Source organism: Perca flavescens, chromosome 7 (genome assembly GCF_004354835.1).
Source record: "Perca flavescens isolate YP-PL-M2 chromosome 7, PFLA_1.0, whole genome shotgun sequence".
NCBI classification, from domain to species: Eukaryota; Metazoa; Chordata; class Actinopteri; order Perciformes; family Percidae; genus Perca; species Perca flavescens.
In genome coordinates, this window is record NC_041337.1 from 27564081 (window position 1) to 27586880 (window position 22800).

Consider the following 22800-nt stretch of genomic DNA (forward strand, 5'->3'; position numbering starts at 1 on the left):
ATGCTTAACGGTCAGAGTTGTATGTCAGACTGTTGCATTGCACAGAAGAAGCAGTGGCGTGTCTGTCTATGGTTATATAGCTACACTCCCATCTCCCCCGGGTGGGAACCTATCATTGGTCCACCCGTTATCACTTCTTCCACTATAGGCATATATAAACAGGCGGCAGTGTAACATTAAACTATTTGCAAAAGATTTACGTTATGTTATGTCACAGTTGTCATTGTCTAAAGAAAGGCAATAATATAATTTGCCAGATTGCCAGATTGACTTCTGGTCAGTTAGTCTCTCTTGGGGATAAGCTATACATTTCCCCTCTCTTCAGAAATTTTGATTTTTATAATTACTTTTGATACTCGTCAGTAATAACAACTAGATGATATGAACACATGAATGTATGCTGATCACTGTATAGTCAAACTGATGATTCACATATTCAGTATCAACTAGTAACAGTGAGACAATCTCATGTGAAGAGACTAGGGGTGCACCGATCTGATCGATATTAACAAAATAGCTGGATCGAGGATCGGAAAAATTAACAGATCCACAGGCAGATCCAGTTTTTTTTTCTCCGTCATTCATCAGCAGCACGTGTGTGGCATGCTGTAAGAGTATTCACTATTTTGTTTCTACTGCTACATTTTATTTATTTAAATTTATTTTAAGAAGTTTGATTACATTCTATCTTCCATTTGTTGTTTTTTAAATAACAAATAAATAAGAATTCAATACATTAAATCTATGTTATTTTGGCTTAGTTAGGAAAGTAATGTTTAGTTAGGAAAGTCTGGTGTCTTTAGTCTCTTCCACATGGTGAAAGGAAGGTATAAGGTGGAAGGTATACAGTGTATTATTAATTCAACAGTATCAGATCAGTATCTGGTATCGACAGATGCATAAAGCCCAGGCATCGGTATCGGGACTGAAAAAGTCGGTTGGTGCATCCCTAGAAGAGATGTACTGGAGAGAAAAATATTAAATATTTAATGTTAACATGTAAACTAAGGATCCACTTATCCAACTTTTTCAGTTCCGCTAGCCGGGCTTTGGGTATCAGCCGATACCGAGTACCAACCAGATACCAGTCTTTAGTTAATTAGCTGTATGTCTCGCTGTGTGGAAGTGACTGGGATCATTTTTTTTTTTTTTGTGTAAGGCAACATCAGGCTTGACTGAAGAAGTGCTTTTCTTTCTTTTTTATTAAAGATTATTTTTGGGGCTTTTTTAGTCCTTTATTTTCACAGGACAGATAAAGACATGAAAGGGGAGAGAAAGGGGGAATGACATGCAGCAAAGGGCCGCAGGTCGGAGTCGAACCTGCGGCCGCTCTGTCGAGGAGTAAACCTCTATATATGTGCGCCTGCTCTACCAACTGAGTTAACTAGGCCACAAGAAGTGCTTTTCTAACCTTGTAAAATAGAACATAATAAATGCATAGATACATATTTAAAGAATTTTTATATAATAAAGAATTTAATTGATCGTCCCCATTGTCACTGATACCTGATCCAGCTATAGAGGCGGTATCAGCCCGATATCAGCATTGGATAGGTGCATCCCTAATGTTAACGGCATGTTATTTAAGCAATGTCACACTTGAGGTTGTGCTGTTGGACTGAATATCAACACGGCTGTGATTCGGTTGCAGGCACGAGGCATATTCAGTGCATAACAGTAATAAATAGGGCTGAGTATCGTTCAAAAAATGTTGATACAGGTACCGATGCCAATACCGTGACCGTGATAGCGGTTCCTGAATTATACTTTTTTTGATACCAGTATTATAAAATCAATTTTAACAAAAAAATTACAGCACAAATCTTTTTATTTATTTTTCAGCTCCTACTACGTGAGCCCTGTCTCTTTATGTGTAACATAGAGTTTTTCCTGGATGTGTCTATGGCATATAATGTTAGACAGCCAATCACAAGCATCATTAGATCTTGGTAGAAGCATGCTGATAAGATTTGCTTCTTTGGTATTGAATAGGGATCGACCGATATGGATTTTTTAGTGCCGATTTATTTTTCATCAGCCGATACTGCTTTTGCTCCCTCAATTTACATCATAAGAATGTAAACCCTGCCGCACTGGATTTGTTTGTGGAATTTGCTCTGCCATTTCTTTAAAAATAATAAAAATAAAAAAAATAAAAAACGCAGATCAGTGTCCCTTCTGCAATCATCTTACATTCATATCACCCAAATTATTTGTGCAGTGTGCATCATATGGATGGGTGCACTGCATATGGTTAACTGTGCAAGGGTAAAAGGCTTTCATCAACATCTACAACACAGCCTTGATGATGCATTGCTTGCTGACATATTATAAGACAGATCTAATCAGGTCATCACAAAATGTCCTTTGTCAACACATTTAAATAATTTAAGAAAACAATAAACCTGAAAAGTAGCCATTGAAATAAAGTGCTTGATTTGTCATTTAAGACTGCCACTCTGCTAGTGGGGGAGGGGCAGTACATGGTCTGCACGTGAACTGCAGCGTCTCCAGCAACACAGAGCTGCCTGTGGACGCCTGTCTGTAAATAATACCTGGAAAAAACTATCGGCAAACAGCAGCAGCTGTGTAAAAAAAAAAAATAAAAAATGCAAATATCGTCCGGCCGATAAAATCGGTCTATCACTAGTATAGAATGACGTGGCATTTTTCAGTACTCGATACTAAGGAGGCAATTCGGTCAGTGCCTAGAAAGTATTGAATTCGGTACCCAGCCCTAGAAATAAGGGACAACAGATTATGATTTGTTTGTTTATTAATCATTTGTTTGACTCCTACAACACAAATGGTCCCGCAACTAGACTGGGATTAGACTGTTGCCAAGCAACACATAAACATTTTCCTGTACACTAGCTTACTACCAAGGGGGTAAGCTTCGCTTCAGAACGCAAACCTCCGATGGCGCCATTTTGTTGCTACGAAGCGATCACCTCTTGTTAGCATTACACTGACCGCCATTTTTTTTTTACTTCACTTGACTGCGAATAACTTTACATCTGAAGCGTTTAAAGACTCTATTTGTCCATTGTTTATTTCTAAAGAAACACGACAATGTATAAAAGGTTCCATTACCTTGTACCTCACGTTATAGCTCCGTAGCAGACGCTTTTATAAAAATAAGCTAACAATTGTGTCATAACCAAGTGACTTACTGTCGTACAGTAGAGGAATTACCGTATAGTACAGGAGAAGCTCGCAGGCAGTTTCGACTTACATTAGCTGTTTAGGTTTAATTACTAATGTTAACTAGCATGTTAGTTAGCAATAATTAGCCAGTGCTTATGTTATCTCCTTACATATACCTACGCTCTCCGTTTCTGTAAGATTGGAAATGATTGAGATTTCTCTTGGAACAGCTACCAGAAGACTTACAACTTTCAGACACGTTGCTCACGTCACATTTACGTTGTCTCTGTCAGTTGGAGGCTGCGCAGTAAAGCAAGAGATCAACGGATAAGTGCTTCTAATAGCCTTCACTGGTCTCCGTCCAGAGCAACGGGGTCTATTGGTCCATTATATACTGTCTATGCTTACTACTTTGTGTAAACTAGATCTACGTGTCGCCGCAGGCTAGCCTACTTTGTGTCATGTGATCTGTACCTCTTTCACACCAATGACCAGGGTCGAACCAGGGTTATCAGAGCCGTGTTAGACCCTTCTTTTGTCAATTCAAACTAAGCCAAGTCAACACGGGTTAATCCCTGGTCAGGACAATTCAGATACGGCCTTGATCACAACCCGGGAGCGATGCCATGCTGGAAATGGGTGGGAGGTTTACATGTCGTAGCCTATTCAGGGGACAGCTAATGTTGTTGCGTACTCCTGTCCAGCTGTACACCACCAGAACTAGTGCTTTATCTGCTGCTGAATTCCTCATTGTACAGTAGGCTCTTCTAGTTTAAACTGCAGGCAGCAGAGACGTTGCGAGCTCAGGTTAGCAAAGAGAGAGAAGGCAGAATGGTGCTGTGAACGAAAGAAATAAAACAGCATTTTCTGATTGTTGTACAGTGGTTCCGTTTTAAAGCACAAATAAATAACCATCAAACGCTCAACAGATGATTTTGTGGAGACAGACACTCTTAATTTCATTCTCATCTGCATTTCATTCTTCACTGGTGCAGCAGTAAACAAGGAAGTCAGCTTCTCTAGTTTTGATTTGTACACATTGTAGGACAAGGGGAGAACTTTTCTCTTTGTTTGATTACATTAAAACTAAAGTTAAAGCAGTTTGCCGGGGGGGGGTGTGGTCCTCCTATTTCAATGCGTAACAAATCTATCTCTTTGTCTCCCTGACCCTGTCTTTCACTGGTTGAAGCCTGAAAATATTGTAAACAAATTAATAACATAACTAATTACACTGGTCTGGTTCAGCTCTGTTCAGGCTGGTCCTTATCTTCAACAAACATTCAGTGTAAGAGTAAAAAAATGACATAACATTATTTATAAGTTTATTTGATTCATAGCTGCTACATATAGTGTTTTGACCTGGGCTCGATGGTGTTTTAAGCCTCCGACGTCGCCTTCCAGGAAGCTAACCCTCAACTTAACCCATACCTTAACCCTAAACATAACCATTGCCGTGCTGCCTGGAAGGCGACGTTGGGGGCTGAAAACACCAAACACCGCACGGTAGGAGGTGTGTGTGTGTGTGTGTGTGTGTGTGTGTGTGTGTGTGTGTGTGTGTGTGTGTGTGTGTGTGTGTGTGTGTGTGTGTGTGTGTGTGTGTGTGTGTGTGTGTGTGTGTGTGTGTGTGTGTGTGTGTGTGTGTGTGTGTGTGTGTGTGTGACACAAGAGACGGAGGAGAGCAGTTAAAAGAAATGCAGCTGAACGTGTTTTTAAATAGCGTTTACATTTCTTTATAATAACGAAACGCAATGTGCGGCGGCCGGTGTTGATAGTGCGGCGCACCGCCACACATTAGTCCATGTGTGGGAAACACTGAGCAGACCTGCATTGAAGTGTCCAGGCTTCTGTCCTTCCCTTATCCTCTTCTCACGACCATCTTTAATTTAACCTAAATGTGGAAATGGAAATATGTTAATTTTTGTGGTGCAAAGTGTGTTACAATTTAAGATAGGCTAACAACCCTTAATGTAATTAATGTAGTTATCAGAACACTTGTAATGCTGAGTGATACATGTATAGTTAAAAGTCCCAGTTATGTTATACTGTATATCAATACTCAAGGAATGCCTCTTGTCCATCCATCCAGGATGGTTGATGTCATGGACAATGGTGAGGGCATGGCTTCATTAAGGTCTGTGATGTTGGGTGTAAGGGAGTGAATTATTTTGTAGGCGACATGTGTGATCTTGATGAGTTTGATTTTGTTAGAAATGGTGAGCATGTTGTAGAAACAGAGGGAACAGTACAGCAGAATGAGTTGGATAATGCATTTGTAAAGCAACAGGAGGTGTGGGGAAACAGAAAGTAATCTGAGTTTACGGATGACATGTAATCTTCGCTGAGGTTATTTATGGATATTGGTGAAGTGTTGATCAAAACTGACATTGCTGTCTAAAGTGAGTCCAAGGTAGGCCTGCACCATTCGGGGAAAAATATGAATCACAATCTTTTTTAGCTTAGAATTGATATCACCATTCTCTGCCACGATTTTTTTCTCACGAAGTGTGATGTTAATTGCACACATGAACCTTGACAAAACAAAACAAATTGGCAGTAACACCTATAGCACATTGCACATCACCACAATCCTGTAAACATAGAGGCTTCAATGAATAAAGAAAATAAAGTACATACTTGCCATTTAAGTACAGTAGGCTACCAAAAATAGTGACATAGAACACATTGAACTAAATATGGCCCTGATCCGACTCCTTGAACATGTCTTTACATAATTAAACATGTAAGTCAACATGCTGCAGCTACAGCTTCAGTCTCTAGAGAAATGCAGTTTGTCAATTGCCAATTTAAGTACAGTATCAAAAACAGAATGATTTCATAGCACACTCTTTAACTGCTTGCCTTTCATGTCTTCAGCTGTCCTATCAAAATAAAGGCCGAATTTTTGACCGAATACATCAATGTCAATATTGTAGGGTTGACTATTGGTGCTTTCACAAAATATTTACACAATGAGATTTGTGATAAATAATCATCAGTACCATGGATATAATGACTAAGTGGATAAAGGCAAACAATAGAACAGCTAGAACAGTCTGGTTAGTTCAGAAAGTTACATCATTTTACTGTAATGCAGCCTTTAAAACCAGTAAAAGACAACATCTGTCATATTACGATATCCAAAATTTGACGATATCTAGTCTCATATATCGATGTCGATATAATATAGATATATTGCCTAGAGATGCACCGATTTTCACGTGATCGGCCATGACCGGTGACCGGCCGGTCAGTCTGACATATGCCGATTTTATGCCTTTCAAGTGCTGTAAATAAATAACATTGTAAAGGCTACCATACACAATGCATAGGAATTATATATAGGGTAGCAAATAATAACAATAAACCCACTATTAATTAAATTATCTTAATGCAGTGTCACTACTGTAGCATGTAAATAATGCACATAAAATACAAAGGGGAGCAAGGGCGTTCAACAATCGCCATTATATCGAATCAACAGCCACGTGCAAACTAGCTAGCAGGTGAAGAACACAAACAACGAAATCTCCAGCTAACAATGAACTGACCGCATAAGTTATACGACTTATAGTTCTCAAGGACGCACACACGCAATTTCCACTGGCTAGTTATTCCACCATGTTTTAATGCTACAATGGTTTTTGTAAATGAGCCAAACAGCTGACTGGTGAACAGCAGCAGTGCTGGCTAAGGTAAGGTAGCTAGCTAACTAGCCAGCCCTAACGTTAGCTTATTCATCTTTGGAGGAGCAGCCCACAGCTCTCCTCACAGCAAAGTAGTCTGCCAGTGTCGGGGAGACCGCGGAGTGAGCTAGGTATAGATAATGTAACTACAACACCCATGTTAAACAGATGGGAGCACTGGCAGTCTACACAAAATAACTGTCTTATTTCAAGTTCAACGAGGGGACTCTCACAAGTGTCTCATGGTGACCTCTCAAATTACTCTTTTATTCTCCAGTCTTAAGCTTTTTGTGCAGAGTTTTACCTCCCCACGGTACCTGCCAGCCATCTAAAATTGTATTAGTCTCAGTGGAGAGTTTGAATATCACGTTGTCTAAATGATGTTTTCAGAAAATAACATTAGTATTGGTTACAGGAGAAATTCAGTATTGCATAGTCTGAATTTTATTTATAGAACTACCTGTCACCACAAAGGATTGCTTCTGGGGTAAAACTGGAATATATTGTATGTTTTAGTTTTTTTTTTTATTGCCATTAGTAAATAATACGGTTAATGTTATCTCACTCAGCACTACAATTTGAAATTGACATTGGAAAATGTTTTTATTTTTTGAGTTTGTCTTTGGTGGTCAGTTGTTGCAAGACAGCAGTCCTACTCTGTCTGGACTTTTGGAAGGTGGGGTCTCTCAATAAACATAATAGTGAACTACACAGCATCTGGCCCAGTCTCTCCACACTATATCTCTGAGTTTCCGAAAGCTGTAACATCAATTATTAATTGGCCACTTCCACTGTAGCAGTTAAATCCTACAAACAAGTTTGTTAGTAACTAGATTTACAGCACTGATTAACATGACTTCACATAAAGGATTACAAATGATGTCATCCTGCCCCCAGTCAAAACCCAGCCAGGCTACTAACCCGGTGTTTCACCTGGTCAGAGAAAAGCTGGGATAATGGAAAGTTATAAGATCATATTTTACATGATAATCAGTTAAAGTGCATATTTATTTGTTAATTAATATACATAAAATTAGGAAAAATGCCAGGTGATAAGGTTGAGTTCAGAAACCACTGCTTCCTACTTGGGCTGACTAATTCATTCATGAATTCATCCTTATTTACCACTTCTCTTTTGTGATGTCAGAACAGATGGTGGCAGCTTTTAATTTGACATGTTTAGCTTCCTACTAATCTAGGCCTTGGAATATCTATATAAGTACCTGCCAGGTGTGTCTGAAGAATGCCTTATCTGATGCCCCAAGTTAAATGTGCGTTACCCTGTACAATACTAAAATAGTCTTCTTTTTCCTAATAGTAGTACACATTACATTAAATCTAAAAGTGTGGCAGTGTTCATCAAATCTACTTTATGGTTTTCATATTGTTGAGATTAAGTAAAGTGAACACTGATACTAAGCACAATTGAAATGTGATGATATCTGTCCCTTACAACATACAATATAAGTAATGTCACCTGAGATTTTTTTCCCTTTCCTGTATTCCAGGGAGATTTGGTATTATCTTGATCCCAGTGTAAATTGGTGGCAGCTCGCTCCAGTCTTTCACTTGTACTGGTGTATCCAGCACATACATTAAAACTGGGTTAATATTTGGGAAAGCAATAGCCTGATTTAGTTAACCTAACCTGTTATTGTTTGGGTGCATTGAGGGCTTTTCTTTTGATGAATGTACGGGGAAACAACACTAATCCTGTTGTAAAATAAGGTGTGGGGGGGTCATCAACACAATCCCCATCCAGCTGCTTTTACAACCAATCACTCAGAGACCCATGCAGCTGGAGCTTACACAAACCGGCTGTGTGCTGCTCAAGCCAGTGTAGACCAGATCAAACCGGTTTCAACCGGTTTTTAACTCAGCTGGTGGGTGAGGGGAGAATTTATGGATTTATGAGGTGGAGGAGGGGTGACAAAATATGCTGACACATTTTAAAACATTTATGTGAATATTTTGCATTATATTAGACTTCAGAAAATAAGTGGAAAATTAATGCGCTGAACTAATTATTTGTTGGTGTATGATTATAGCGGTTATTCAACTAATTACATTTACAAAGCCAACTAAAGTGATTAAGAGAAACCGTTCTCGTTTGCCCATGTGATTTAATATTCTAATAAAAATGCCAAGGATGGTGAGATTGAATCTTCTGGAGACGAGCGCTAAATCAATTACCCCCCATAAATAGGCAGTGGGTGTCCCACAGTGGCAAGAATTTTTTAATAACAGGAATTTACCTAAAGTAAATTATGGAAATAAGCAGAAAGTATGCTGAAGGCCTCTTATTAATCCTTGTTTGGAGCAGGACTATTCTTAGCCAAAAGTTAAGGGGGCTTCATAAGAAGTCAGGTAATAACTTTTAAATGGGCTTGTCCTTTATGGTCACTGCGTCTTCGGCTTTGTTTCCATTTTTTCTTCAAATATCAGTCGTCAATGAAATATCACTCACTAAGCATTGAATGTGTAGCCCAGTATTTGAACTTTGATCTCATTTGCCTTGGTCCCCCCCCTCATTTTCTGTCTCTTTTCTATCTTCAGTAAATGTTATGCGGTGTTCAGTGTGCCACCAGGACTACAAACAGAGTGACATTATTGACAACTACTTTGTCAAAGATACCACAGAGGCCACCAGCACGTCTGATGAAAAGGCTGCACAGGTATGTCAAAACAGTTGGGTTTGTGTGTATGTTTAGTACAGAATTAGTGTATTTGCTTCAATGCTTTGCCTTTTAGGCTTTCCTCCGCTGTGTATGGGTCTCGGCATAACCTTGGGATTCTTATATTTTATTATTACTGTTTATTTTGAAGAGATGTTCACCCTGTTCCACAGTTTTGTTTGGGATTTTACTAAAGTAAGATATGAGAAGCTTGTTTTTTTTGTTTGATTGCGCTGGCTTTTAGTGCCACCAATAAAACCACACTATGCCGCTTTTGATCCATTGCTCTGACACAAAATGTGCAGTGTTCATTAATGCTCTAAATTTAAATGAACCAACTGATTTTATAGAACCTATGTCCATTTATTTAGTGTCACCATCAGACCACACTTTTCAAAAGATTGTAACTCCTGACCACTTAGTTGTCAAACTAAAAAGTAATAATCGTTCACAAAGTGCAGTGTTGACCGTGAAGACACAGCTTTAACAATATTAGATCTCAGTGGGTTGCCTGCACGCTGTGGAGTGCTATTGGGTTTAAGTATTGCAATAAAAATGTGTGTAGTGTGTCAACACTCAATGTAAACCAGTAGTTTAGGCTTTAAGGCCAGACACGGCAGGAAAAAACATAATCTTTCATGCCCTGGTCAATTTTGTAATTTTTGGGCCAATTTGCTTCCATAACAGCTCTTCTTTCAGACCAGTGGAAAGAAAACAACCAAAAGGATTTGATTAGATACTGTGTCTGTAAATTGTGGATTCCATTAAAAAAAATTTCCAATACAAACTAGAAATCTCACTTGAGTGGCACTTGCATACATCAAACTTTCCAGTTTAATTCATATCTATATTCTAAAAGGTTTTACAGAGGAGTTTGTTTATATTTAAAGGGATATTTCACCGTTGGAAAGATGAATACATCTTCAAATTGGGTCTCTTATGTAGTAGAAATCCCGGTGGTACACGTGTGCAGTAGTTTGAATGCACATAATTGTTGTTATAAAATTTCCTTTCGGGATGAATAAATCTATCTATCTATATAAAAGTTTTCTGCTGAGAAGCCAGTTAGCGAAGTCTTTGGAGAAAGAGGACAGTCTGATTTATAGAACATTGTATTTAATTTTTTTATGGCTGTAAGATAATGCCTCATTTGCATATTTAAATGTGCAATTTCAAAAAACATATAAAATATAATTGTCTAAATGTAAGTAATCAACTGAGGAAGTTGCATGGTGATATCTATTAGTTAATTAGTTTTTTTTACCCTATTCACTTGTAGTGTCTTATTATACTAGAATGGGTTCTCTACACAATAGGTACAACTATCACTGAACTTCTAGTGTTAGTAAGTTAGCACTTTGACATCAGACATTTTTCTTTAGCCTCAAAAGGTTCTACATTGTCGCAAAGCATGTCTTATTAAAGTACTCTGTTCATATCAAGGCAACACCATTTGATGATCTGAGCACACATTTGTAGGAGATGTATCATTCAGCACAGTAGGAATTCTGGAAAGACTATGAGCCTGGTTATTTTATATGCTTATTCGTTATCAAGGTGTGCACAAGCTGCGAGGACAACGCAGGAACCATAGGCTTTTGTGTGGAGTGTGGAGAATGGCTGTGTAAGACCTGCGTGGAGGCCCACCAAAGGGTCAAAATTACCAAGGACCACAAGATCCACACAAAGGAGGATGCTGACGCTGCCTCTGGTAAGATGGCTGACCCTCACCGTGAAAGGCTGAACAATGTTTATCTAAGCTAAAAACTGCAAAAGCCTAAATAATACTGACCCCAGTTGCAGTACAGTGAATGTGGTGGTGCTGGTAGGCTGTTGCCATAGTAACAGTGCTGCAGAGTCTGGCTGCTTAGATGGTACCTCTAGCTGGGGTACCATACACCCTGAAGCCCTAGCCAGAGTTTTCTGAGACCTTTTGTGTCTGTTTATAAACCTAAACTGTCTTTTTTTTCTTTCTATTTTTGTCTTTCTTTTGTTCTGTTTTTCTTTCACTAGTTTTTTTATGATTAAGTTGCCTCTCAATTGATTTCTGTCTCTCCAATTATGCATCAGTGGTGTCTTTTCTCCTGTGTGTCTATAGAGTCTGTTGGTACGCCCGGACAGAGGCCTGTTTTTTGTCCCATCCACAAGCAGGAGCCACTGAAGCTTTTCTGTGAGACCTGTGACACTTTGACCTGTAGGGACTGTCAGCTGCTGGAGCACAAGGAGCACAGGTCCACACATCTATTTTATTACTTACAAACTGTCGTTCTCCTGTCTATAAGCTCCTCCAACTGGTATGGTACCAGTATTTTTGGACTGCTGGCAAAATTTGTAGTTGATTGCCTACACTGCAGGCAGCCATTAGTTTTACTTAATTTCAGTACGTTATGAAAATCAGTTGCAGAGAGACCAAATGCACACCAAATATTATGCCAATCTGGCCATCATGTTTCAAGATGTGGTGGTCATAAACACAACGCAATCCCATTAGTCACCTCTGTGGTGATTGTATAGATCATCTGTGCTGCCCGGTTGAAGATTGAAAGCATCCATGTGTCGCCAAAAATACAGTTAATACATTTTTATTAAATTGCTTCAAAGTCTTCACTTCATATATGATGAGACTGGAAAAAAAAGACTTGGATGTAAACTGCAACTTGACTGATTGACAGAGGCATACAATTGCTAGGCAGTAATTCTGGTTTCCCTTGAAACCTAATGTATATTTTGACTGTATTTCGTATTTTTAACACAATTAGTAAAATCAGTCAATCAGTTTATTGAAACAACATTGTTTTCCCTTCCACTCTCAGGTACCAGTTCCTGGAGGAGGCTTTCCAGAACCAGAAAGGCTTAATTGAGACCAGCGTGGCCAAACTACAGGAAAAGAAGAACTACGTCCATTACTCTGTCTCTCAGGTGCAAAGCAGGTGCGAGTTTTACATCACCCAGCATCCTCTCCAGTGCTGCCTATTGACATAGTTACTGCATGTCAGTACCCATGGCAATCGGCTGAAAAATGCAGTGAGCATTTTTATTGGTGACTAGGGTCTCTAAATGAAGTGTTTTTTCATCCAGGTTGAAAGAGCTGAATGAGACACATAAGAAGGTGGAGCACGAGATCAAAATTGCAGTATTTACGCTTATTAATGAGATCAACAAGAAGGGAAAATCCTTGCTGCAGCAATTGGAGGTAAGAGAATATGAATTAAGTCGGTTTGGCTAAGAGCTCCATAAGGTACTGCAAAATCTGTTAGAAAAGATTAGTAGTGAATTATAATGGATTTGAAACAATAGTTTTTGTATGCATTTTTTCTTGAGTAGGGGTGCATGTATATTGTTAACGTGACATCACGTTGCGCAATATTATATCGAAAGTGTCGCGATAAGTATACAATATTTTGTTTATTTTGTGGAGTGCTTGAAACTCTATAATGATCATGTTTCATTGGCTAGTTACTGTGCCACTTCCACATGTTGTTGCACGTCAGCGCTCGGGTCCACTATGTGACAAACCTTATGTAGTGTGTGTGTGTGTGTGTGTGTGTGTGTGTGTGTGTGTGTGTGTGTGTGTGTGTGTGTGTGTGTGTGTGTGTGTGTGTGTGTGTGTGTGTGTGTGTGTGTGTGTGTGTGTGTGGAAATAGATAAAGACAACAAAACAGAACGAATCGGAAGCGAAAGAAAAGTTGTGTCCTGTTCTCTTTATACATTTTATACTGTAAAAGCAGTAATGTTCTGTAGACATGGTCCTTATTTATTTATTTATGTATTTATTTATTTATTTATTCATGTTGTAGCAGTCCAATATGACAGTCAGTTTAAATAAACCTTGTGTTGTGAGAAAACTTGTTTAATTTGTTATGAATCTATTTTGATGTTTTCCCATAACTTTTGTAATTTTACATGTTTAAAAATACAGAAATTCATATTAATATCCCAATATTCATAATCAATAAATATCACATTTTGTCAATATTGAGAAACCCTAGTCTTGAGAAACCCTTATTTCCATGAAATCCCACCACATATTGAAAATATGCTTTGCAAAAAGCTTGTGGGTAGTTTGTGTCGGTACTCTAGCCTGTCTGTATCTGCACATACAAATATGATGAGATATTCACATATAACACTTTTTTTACAATGTGTGCTAACGCCTTCTCATATATTATAGATATTGAATATATCTTGATATTTTGATGTATTCTGTTACTAAATATGTTGTCACACACTATGAATTACACATAGTTTCCTCTTTCTCATGCATACTTCCCTTTCATATCTGTACTCAGTTCTGTCATTAAATCTGGTTTGTTATATACTTGACTACTTTCCCATTTGCTGTGCTCTTATTTTTTTTATTAGTTTTGATGCATTCTATTATCGACTGCTGTAATAACCCAAGCTCCCCACGAGTATTATTACATTTTATTCAAATCTAATTATCTAATCCATCTCTATGCATATATATGCTAACATTTTTGTAATAGCTTGAAGTATTTATTTATCTAGGTTGTTCAGGCTCTTCAGAAGCAGTGCTTTAACCAGAATAATCTCACTTTTTTTCTAGACTGTGACCAAGGAGCGCAGTATTAGGCTTGTGTCTCAGCATAAGGATACCACCCTGCTGGCTCAACAGATCCACCATGTGCTCAACTTCTGCCAATGGGCCATCACTACTGGCAGCAGCACAGCGCTGCTCTACAGCAAGAGGCTGGTATGTTTCTCATGAGCCCCAGATGTTCAGCACTTTTAGAGGCTCAAGCCAATGGTTTGTGTACAAAACTGAAGTTACATCACAGTCAACATGGCTGGTTTGTAATCCCGAAAAAAGCATTGCATTTGGCTTTGGTTGGATCCCCAAGTTTCACTGTACGTGAAAAGAATTATACCAGTTTTAGTGTTAAATTCTAGGTTTGCGGGACGTTTGAGTTATGTCAGCCTCCGACATAACTTGTGACCTCGTCATCATCATATCAGGGATGAACTTCAATCAGATGTAGGGTCGTAGCTAGTATATTGGTACTTTTCCATATGTGACGGATATGTTATCAGCAGCAGTCTAAAGCTGCATTTCAACTGCAGGAACTTAACCTCGGAACTAGGAACCTTCTGAGGAACTCGTTGCGTTTCTACCGCAGGGACTAGGGTCTGAATTTAGTCAGGGGACATTTTCTGAGGACTTTTTACCTGCCAAAAAGTTCCTAATCAGGGTACTTTCTGAAAGTACAGGAATGTTTGGGGTTGGGTTTGCATGGATGACCATTGTTGATTGGTTAAACACACAGAGCATGTCTGCTTCAAATCGCTGACTGTTTAATTTATAAAACAAGTACTCTATCTATTTATGAACATTTTAGGACAAGGGGAGAAAATTTTTCTTTTTTTCATAACATCGTAAAGTAAATTGTAGCTTTGCTGTCGGCGTACCAACTCATTTAAAAAAAAGATAGATGCGCAAAACAACATCATTAATATCTGATGTGATAGGATGTTGAATTCCTATCGATCCGTTTGTTTTGTTACTTAATGACGACTCTAAATTACACATTCTTGGGAGACAAAAGAAAGTTTGGTTAGCTGACTCAACCGCGACCAAGAAAATGGTTGTGTCGTTCCCCGACACCCCCCCACCCCCCCTCGCTTTGTATAAAACAGTGGTTGGCGTACTTCCTAGACATAGTTATGCTTGAGCTCTCTACAGCAAGGATTAACAAAGCCAAACCATCGACTATAGACCTATGGAAAGGTGCAGCAGCTCAGGTATCAGTCCTAATGACCTCAGCATCACAGGAAGTAGAGGAGGGTGACTAGGCAATGTGGGATTTCTGTTTTTGTTTTTTGATTAATTTGTTTTTGTTTTTTCTTTCTTTTCCTTGAGACTGTGGGGGGTGGTTCTTGTTCAGGTGTGTTTGTTATGTTTTTTATGTTAAATATAAACAAATAAAATAAAAAAAGATAGATGCACTGAAATACAGGCTGCAGAGACATTGGCTGCAAGCTTGGGTGATCAAAGAGAGTGAATGAATGGAGCCGTGAATGATTAAAATATAATTCTCTGATTGTTTTACAGCGGTTGCGTTCTAAAGCACAAATAAATAACCATCAAACGTTCAACAGATGATATTGTGGAGACAGCCGCTCTTATAGCTTTAGTCTCCTCTGCATTTCATTCATACCTCTGCAGCAGTAAAGAAGGAAATAGGCTACTCTAGTATTGATTTATAACCCATTTATTGCAATGGGAAAACATTTTTCTTTTGTTTTTAAAAGTAAATTAAAAATAAAGTCGGGCTTTGCTGTCTGCTTCCTGACTCTAAAACCGAGAGAGATGGAGTGAGCCAGCGGCCACACTGAACTGCCGTCTGCAGACGTGTCTCTCCGGCAAGCGAGACAGAGAGAGTGCAGCGGTGCTTTGAATGAGAAAAATAAAACTTCTTTTGATGGTTTCTCAACGGTTACAATTTAAAGCACAGTGAGACAAAATCTATTTTGTGATGTTTTTCTTTCAAGTGTATTTTATATGAAACGGGCGAGCACACTGGACTGCAGACTGCAGAGTGTGTTTACCCTTGCGACCACCAGCCCTCATCCGGTCATGTTGGTTTTCACACATCAGCAGACTCATTTTCATAATCTTTCCAGATCTAAATGCAGACAATTGGCTCAAGGAACCTTCTAGTTCCTTCAAAATAGTTCTGGAGACTATTTGTTTGGAGTATACTTCTGGATCAGCCTTTTCTAGGTTTCTAAGTTTCAGAACCACCTTTAATTTATTTTTTTGGCTCAAACATGGAGGCTTTTGCCACGTGGGTTTAAATACTGACCACAAGAAAGGGGGTGACCCGTCAATTTTAAATAATTACCGGCCAATTTCTAATTTGTCTGTTTTGGCCAAAACGCTTGAATCCCTGGTGAGTGATCAGATGAAAAACTTCTTGCATGCTCAGGACATTTTATCCCCAGATCAGTCAGGTTTTTAGAAAAAAACATAGTACCATCACAGCTGCAATGAAGGTGATAAATGACATCTCTGTTGCTCTTGACAAGAAGCAGCACTGTGCATCACTTTTTATTGATTTGTCAAAAGCTTTTGACACAGTTGATCATGATGTTTTAAAGATTAGGCTTCTTAATTCGGGGTTTTCAGAGAATACTGTCTCTTGGTTCTCAAACTATCTTAGTGACAGAACCCAGTGCATTAAGTATGATGGTGTTTAGTCTGGTATTTTACCAATCCTTAAAGGGGTTCCACAAGGTTCTGTGTTAGGCCCTTTTCTATTTCCTATTTATATAAATAACCTTAATCGGCACGTGTTTGATGCAAACTTTAATTTTTATGCAGATGACACAGTTATTTACTGCTGTGCACCTTCTCTTAAACAAGCCATTGCACATTTACAGAATGCCTTCACTGTGGTCCAAAACACGTTGCTTCAGCTGAAACTTGTGCTCAATGCAGAAAAAAACAAATGTATGCTCTTCACGGGCCCTCGGAATAGACCACTGAATGTTCCCTCAGTGATTACTCTTGACGGACGTGAAATACAGACTGTTACAACTTATAAGTATCTTGGTATTGTAATTGATGATTGCCTATCATTTAAGCCTCATGTTCACTGTCTAGTGAGAAAGTTGAGGCTAAAATTGGGTTTTTACTTTCGAAATAAGCTGTGCTTTTCTTTTAATGTTAAAAGACGGTTAGTGGCATCCACTTTTTTTATCTGTGCTGGACTATGGTGATATATTATATATGCATTTATCTGTTCAATGCCTTCATATGATTGACGCAGCCTATCATGCATCGTTGAGATTTATTACTAATTGTAAATCTCGCACCCACCACTGTGAGCTTTACTCTCATGTAGGTTGGTCTGCTCTGGCCACACGGAGGCTTTGTCATTTGTACACATTTATATATAAGGCTATTCTTGGTGTGCTTCCATCCTATTTATGTTCACTTCTTATGGAAAAAAAAGTGCTGGTCATTATTCTCTCCGTTCTCAGGCTGTTGTCTTGCTTTCTGTCCCACAGGTCAGTACTGAGCTGGGTAAAAAGGCCTTGGTTTATTCTGCTCCTTTTACATGGAATTTGCTGCAGAATAACTTAAAACTTAGTAAATTGATTCCTTTTAGTGCTTTCAAGTTAAGAATGAGGTGTTTTGAGTTGAACTCCCTCACTTGTCAATGTTTTTAATTGCAATTTCCTTGTAAGTGCATAATTGGCTTTCAAACTGTTTTAATTAATTTAATTTATTTGTCTTTATTTTCATGTTTCTTTTTTGGTGTCTTTGTATGTATGTAATGATGTGATGTAACTTAGCTGCCTATCTTGGCCAGGTCTCCCTTGCAAAAGAGATTTTTAATCTCAATGGGCTTCTCCTGGTTAAATAAAGGATAAATAAAAAAAAAGCAAATTAGATCATTTTAATTAATGCTTTTAATTAATTTTGAGTAATGCTCCCAAAGGGCAAGTTTACTTTATCAGTTTGTTCCTCTGATAAAGCCAGGCTCACTAACTGAAAGGTGTGTGTGTGTGTGTGTGTGTGTGTGTGTGTGTGTGTGTGTGTGTGTGTGTGTGTGTGTGTGTGTGTGTGTGTGTGTGTGTGTGTGTGTGTGTGTGTGTGTGTGTGTGTGTAGATCCTGTTCCAGCTTCGCCAGCTCTTCAAGGCTAGACTGGAGCCAGCCCCCCAGGCTAATGGAGTTGTGCGCTTCTTCTGTGACCCCACCTTCTGGGCCAAAAACGTGGTGAATCTAGGTAAGACAGGCCTATTACCGTATTATGATTATTATCCCCCCATTATCTTATATATTGACTTTCAGTCTCTTATTGATTTAGCTTAATCAAGATTAAGATATAACAATCTTAATTTGCCATTGACATGGGTTTCATTAGATTTTTTTATGGCCTTTGCATGCTTTTTTTAATGATACTCCTTATCTGGCTTACCAGATTTAGTCTTGACTTGCTGAACAGGGTCGTAAACAGCATTGAAAATGAGCAGTAAGCAATTGAATAATGTGCCCTGTCCCATAAAGAAATTGAGGAATGTTTCACACCGGTATAGTGCATGTGTTTCAAGTATGAGTTATCCATCTTCTTCTTATTGTAGGTAATTTAGTAATCGAGAAGCCACCCCAACCTGTGCAACCGCCCGGTGTGCTGGTAGGAGGACCCCCTATTTCTCCAGGGCAAGGTCACCATGGCAAACACCCAGGACAGATCAACCTGGCCCAGCTCCGGATGCAGCACATGCAGCAGGCGGCCTACGCACAGCAAAAGCAGCAGCAGCAGCAGCAGCAGCAACAACAACAACAGCACCAGCAGCAGATCCAGCAACAGATGCGCATTGCCTCCCAAATGTCCCAACAGCACGTCAGACAGGCCGGTCCACCAATTGGTCAGCAACAGGTATGGAAAACATTCACCAGTCAATGTACCAGTGTGGAAAACAATTTAATAAATCTGTGCTCCAATTGAACACCCTGGTGACTCCGTAAACATTAAAAGCTCACTTCAACTTTTTTTTCTTAGTCCACCAAACAATTGTTTGTTAATTTTTATCACATTATTATATCTCTCCAGACCTCTGGGAGCTTTACCAGATGGAGGTCTGGCTATACAAGATAAGGAATTTCTATAATTTCAAAATCGAATAAATGAATTACCTCTCTTTCTTTAAGGTATTCTATTACTCATCATTTTATTCAACAAAAATAAAAAAGGACTTAATGGCCGACACAAGGAATAGCAACCCATAGGGATCACTTAAGTAAGGGTTAATGCCCAACGAGGTGTGAACCGTCCGACGCGCCGCTTATACAGTGGTCACTTGCCAAATAACATATTTTTAAAACATTAGTTTATATTTGAATTAGTTACTTGGCAGCAGCCTGAAGTAGCGACCTGAACAGCGAACGGGATGTGAGATAACGGTATTCGCTGTGAAACAAAGTCAGTTCAGAGGGGCAGTATAACTTACTTCTTGCAGCTTGTGTGTTAGTGCCATCATGTGGTGTTTAGAGGCAGTTTTGGAAATAACAAATTCACATTTCCTTTTTGTTTCAACTAGTGCAGTGTCCGTTGAAAATGTGCCTGTTTGGAACGGGACGATTGCATGGCCTGTGGTATTGCTGCTTGTAGAATTCTTCAAAACCAAATTGTACCCCAAAATTACTTAAAGAAGGACCCCAAACCACTTAATGTGCAACTCCACTGTATTGCCTACTACTGACTTACAGTGTAGGCAGACACATCAGAGGAAGACATTGTACTACTGTATTTACCTGACAGAATGCTGCAGATTCAGAATGTAATCACAAAATACCACAATGACAATGTGACCCGGTGCTAATACGGTACCGGTGCTTTAACGACCGTTATAATCTACCGGACCGAATTGCAACGCGGATTTCGGTGCCTGCGCGTCTCTCTGATGCTCTGAAAATGGACGTTAGAGGCAACCTAAACATCGCTGCATGGCACGCTAGTAAACACTACACTTGGCAGCAGGTAACGTTAGCCTACCGTTACCTACCAGTGTGCAGCTGGAAAAACAACACAGATGTTGTGTTCACTTGAAATTCGCCTCGCCAGCCTCCTTCTTCATTCAAAGTTATTGTAAAATACCCTTTTCCCATCCAGTGGTTATTTTTGTCGTTTAACTTACTGGTGAAATAAGTTATTGTTATAAGTTATTGTTATTATATTTTTAATAAATAAATGAGTCGTTTTGTGCTCCTTTTTAAAAAAAAAAATAAAAAAAATAAAAAAATAAAATAAAAATAAATATATATATATATATATATATATATATATATATATATATATGACGACCTCTAGCAAGCTTAACTTTCTTTGCGTCATTGAACCACTTCTTCAATGACTGCACACAGCTTCTTTTGCAACATGGACAATTATAACTTTAACTGCTAATATTCTATAATCATGGCCACAATAATACATATATCTTTCACCACCCATCCTTCCCGTTATGAAAGCTGATCAGCACATATCTGCGTTAATCAACCGTGTGTGTGTGTGTGTGGTCTTGTTAACGAATCTAACACTTCAGCAGAGGTGTTGATTTCCATACAGGTTTAGTGGCTTGATGGTTAACAGTGAAGTATGGATTTGATACTGAATAAATATATATATATATATATATATATATATATATATATATATATATATATATATATATATATATATATATATATGTGTGCAAGCAAATCTCAGCATTTGAGATGCTGCAACCAGTTAATATTTGGAATTTTTAAAGGATAAATGTCTGAAGTGATGAATTGATAATTCAAATCTTCAGTTTGTTTTCTGTAGATCGTTAAATCTACTCATAATTTCAGCACAAATTATGTTTTATTCCTTTAATTGTATGACACATAGATTTGCTTGCTGTTTGCATGTTCTTATTTACACACAGTCTGTATATATGTATGATTTTTGACAGCCTCCAAGGCTCATCAGTATGCAGCAGATGCCGAGAGGGCCTGGCGGTATGAATGGTGGGCCAGGTCCCCCCTTGTACCCTTCCTCCCATCATATGCGTCTCCCGGGTCCACCGCAGGGCCGAATGCCCACGGCTCAGCCGAGACATAATGGACAGCAGTATCCCACCATGATGCAAACTCAGCTACAGAGACAGGTCAGTGTAAACACACTTATGTTTCACTGTCTGGAATTCGATACACAGATGCAATTTGGTTATTTTACAGCATACTATGACCGTTTGGATTTTACTTGTGATATTGTTTTTTTTGTCTATCACATTGTTGCTGTAATTTTTGTAAACTGAAAGTAGTGTACTGATGTGCAAATGTATTAAAGATTGTTTAACCCAAAATATATAGATACACTAGGCGATGCTGGTCTGAAGCAGCCAAACAGCTTGCCTAAGAAAGAAATATACAGTATTTACAGTTTGTGCATCATTTTCTATCTAATGCACAAAAAAGTAATTTGGGTATATTTACAGATATTGAAGTGAGGTTTCGTTTGATTTTTTTTTTGCACCTAGTCTGTAAATGTTCAGGGGCAACCCCCTCCAACAAGCATATCTAGTTTTTCTAGTTTGTATTATTGTGGTTTTTATTCTTTAAAGTTGGTTAAGAATAAGGTATGTATTGCTGAGGCCAGTTCATTGTTTTTTCCACCAGAGGGAACATCATGATGTCAAAATGTTGTTTATGTGAAAAAAAACACACATGGCTCTGTTGTTATCTGGATATTTTAAAAACTCTCAAATAATTTTATTTGTAAAAATCTCTATCAATATTGAAAAAACGGTATCGGTCAGCCAATCCTTTTTTTTTTATGGCTGAATAATTTGGAAACCTTTTTAGATGTACAGTATATGCTTAAATCGAAGGTTGGTAGCACCGTAGTACTGCTATCCTTGTTAACTTTCTCAAGTTTTGAGTTCAGAGCTGTTTACATGCATGTTAACTATCTTGCAGTCTTCTTTCCTGTCTTTGTCGGCGCATTGTAGCATATTTTGGTGTTACTTCCCCCTGTTCATGAGTAGAACAGTTGGACGCCATTGGTAGAACTGTTTATGGCATGTGCTTCCTCATGTGTATGTACGAGAAACAAAACAGGGACCCTTCAGAAATAACAGCTGCATAGCACTACTAGAGGTTTAAAACTCCACAGGGAAACCTTTTTAAGTAGCTAATTGTCTGCCAATTTGAAAAATGTAAAAGCATAATCCAATTCACATTCAGTTTGAACATAATTATGGCAGGGTTATACTTGGAAATGCACTGAAAACTATTTGTTTTGATTTTTATTTTGGCAGTAATAGTGTATTTTTAAACATGGAAATTCAAATTTTATCAAATTATTTCATTTAAATACTAGTGTACCTGAACACCCATATCCAAGATGCAGATGAGCTAATTAAAGCAGCGTTAGAATTAAAAAAGAAATGTAATAAGTTGTTTTGCATGAATTTTCAAAGAAGGGTATTATTCAGTCCTGCTTCACACTCTTACCAATGTAAAAATACATATAAAGCTGATTATTTGCTCAAGTCAATGTTCAATGCAGTACAATGCTCAATGTACTGCATGCATGTAAGATTAGGTAAGAGAAACCTCCACTATATCCAGCCCCTTTTTCTTTGTGTCTAGATGTCTATAGAATCTGAGATGAGCCATCAAAGGTTTCGTTTCTTACTACAATCAGGGGTTTGGAACCTTTTTCCTACTTTGTTGTTTGTGTCTTGTGCAGCATGTGTCACCCATATGCATGATCATGCAACCATGTTGTTTTTACCACCA

At 38.4% G+C, this 22800-nt stretch overlaps 1 protein-coding gene across 2 annotated transcripts in view; it reads left to right on the forward strand.

Moving 5' to 3' along the window:
- The window catches only part of trim33 (tripartite motif containing 33), a 38481-nt gene that overhangs the window by 1161 nt on the left and 14520 nt on the right, over positions 1–22800 (forward strand). For both annotated transcript variants that reach the window (XM_028583037.1, XM_028583038.1), the window contains exons 2-10: positions 9387–9505; positions 11063–11216; positions 11604–11736; positions 12319–12435; positions 12584–12698; positions 14073–14219; positions 18142–18259; positions 18615–18913; positions 20970–21164. In XM_028583037.1, coding sequence (XP_028438838.1) covers positions 9387–9505; positions 11063–11216; positions 11604–11736; positions 12319–12435; positions 12584–12698; positions 14073–14219; positions 18142–18259; positions 18615–18913; positions 20970–21164 — 1397 coding nt within the window. The remainder of the gene's footprint in view (positions 1–9386; positions 9506–11062; positions 11217–11603; positions 11737–12318; positions 12436–12583; positions 12699–14072; positions 14220–18141; positions 18260–18614; positions 18914–20969; positions 21165–22800) is intronic.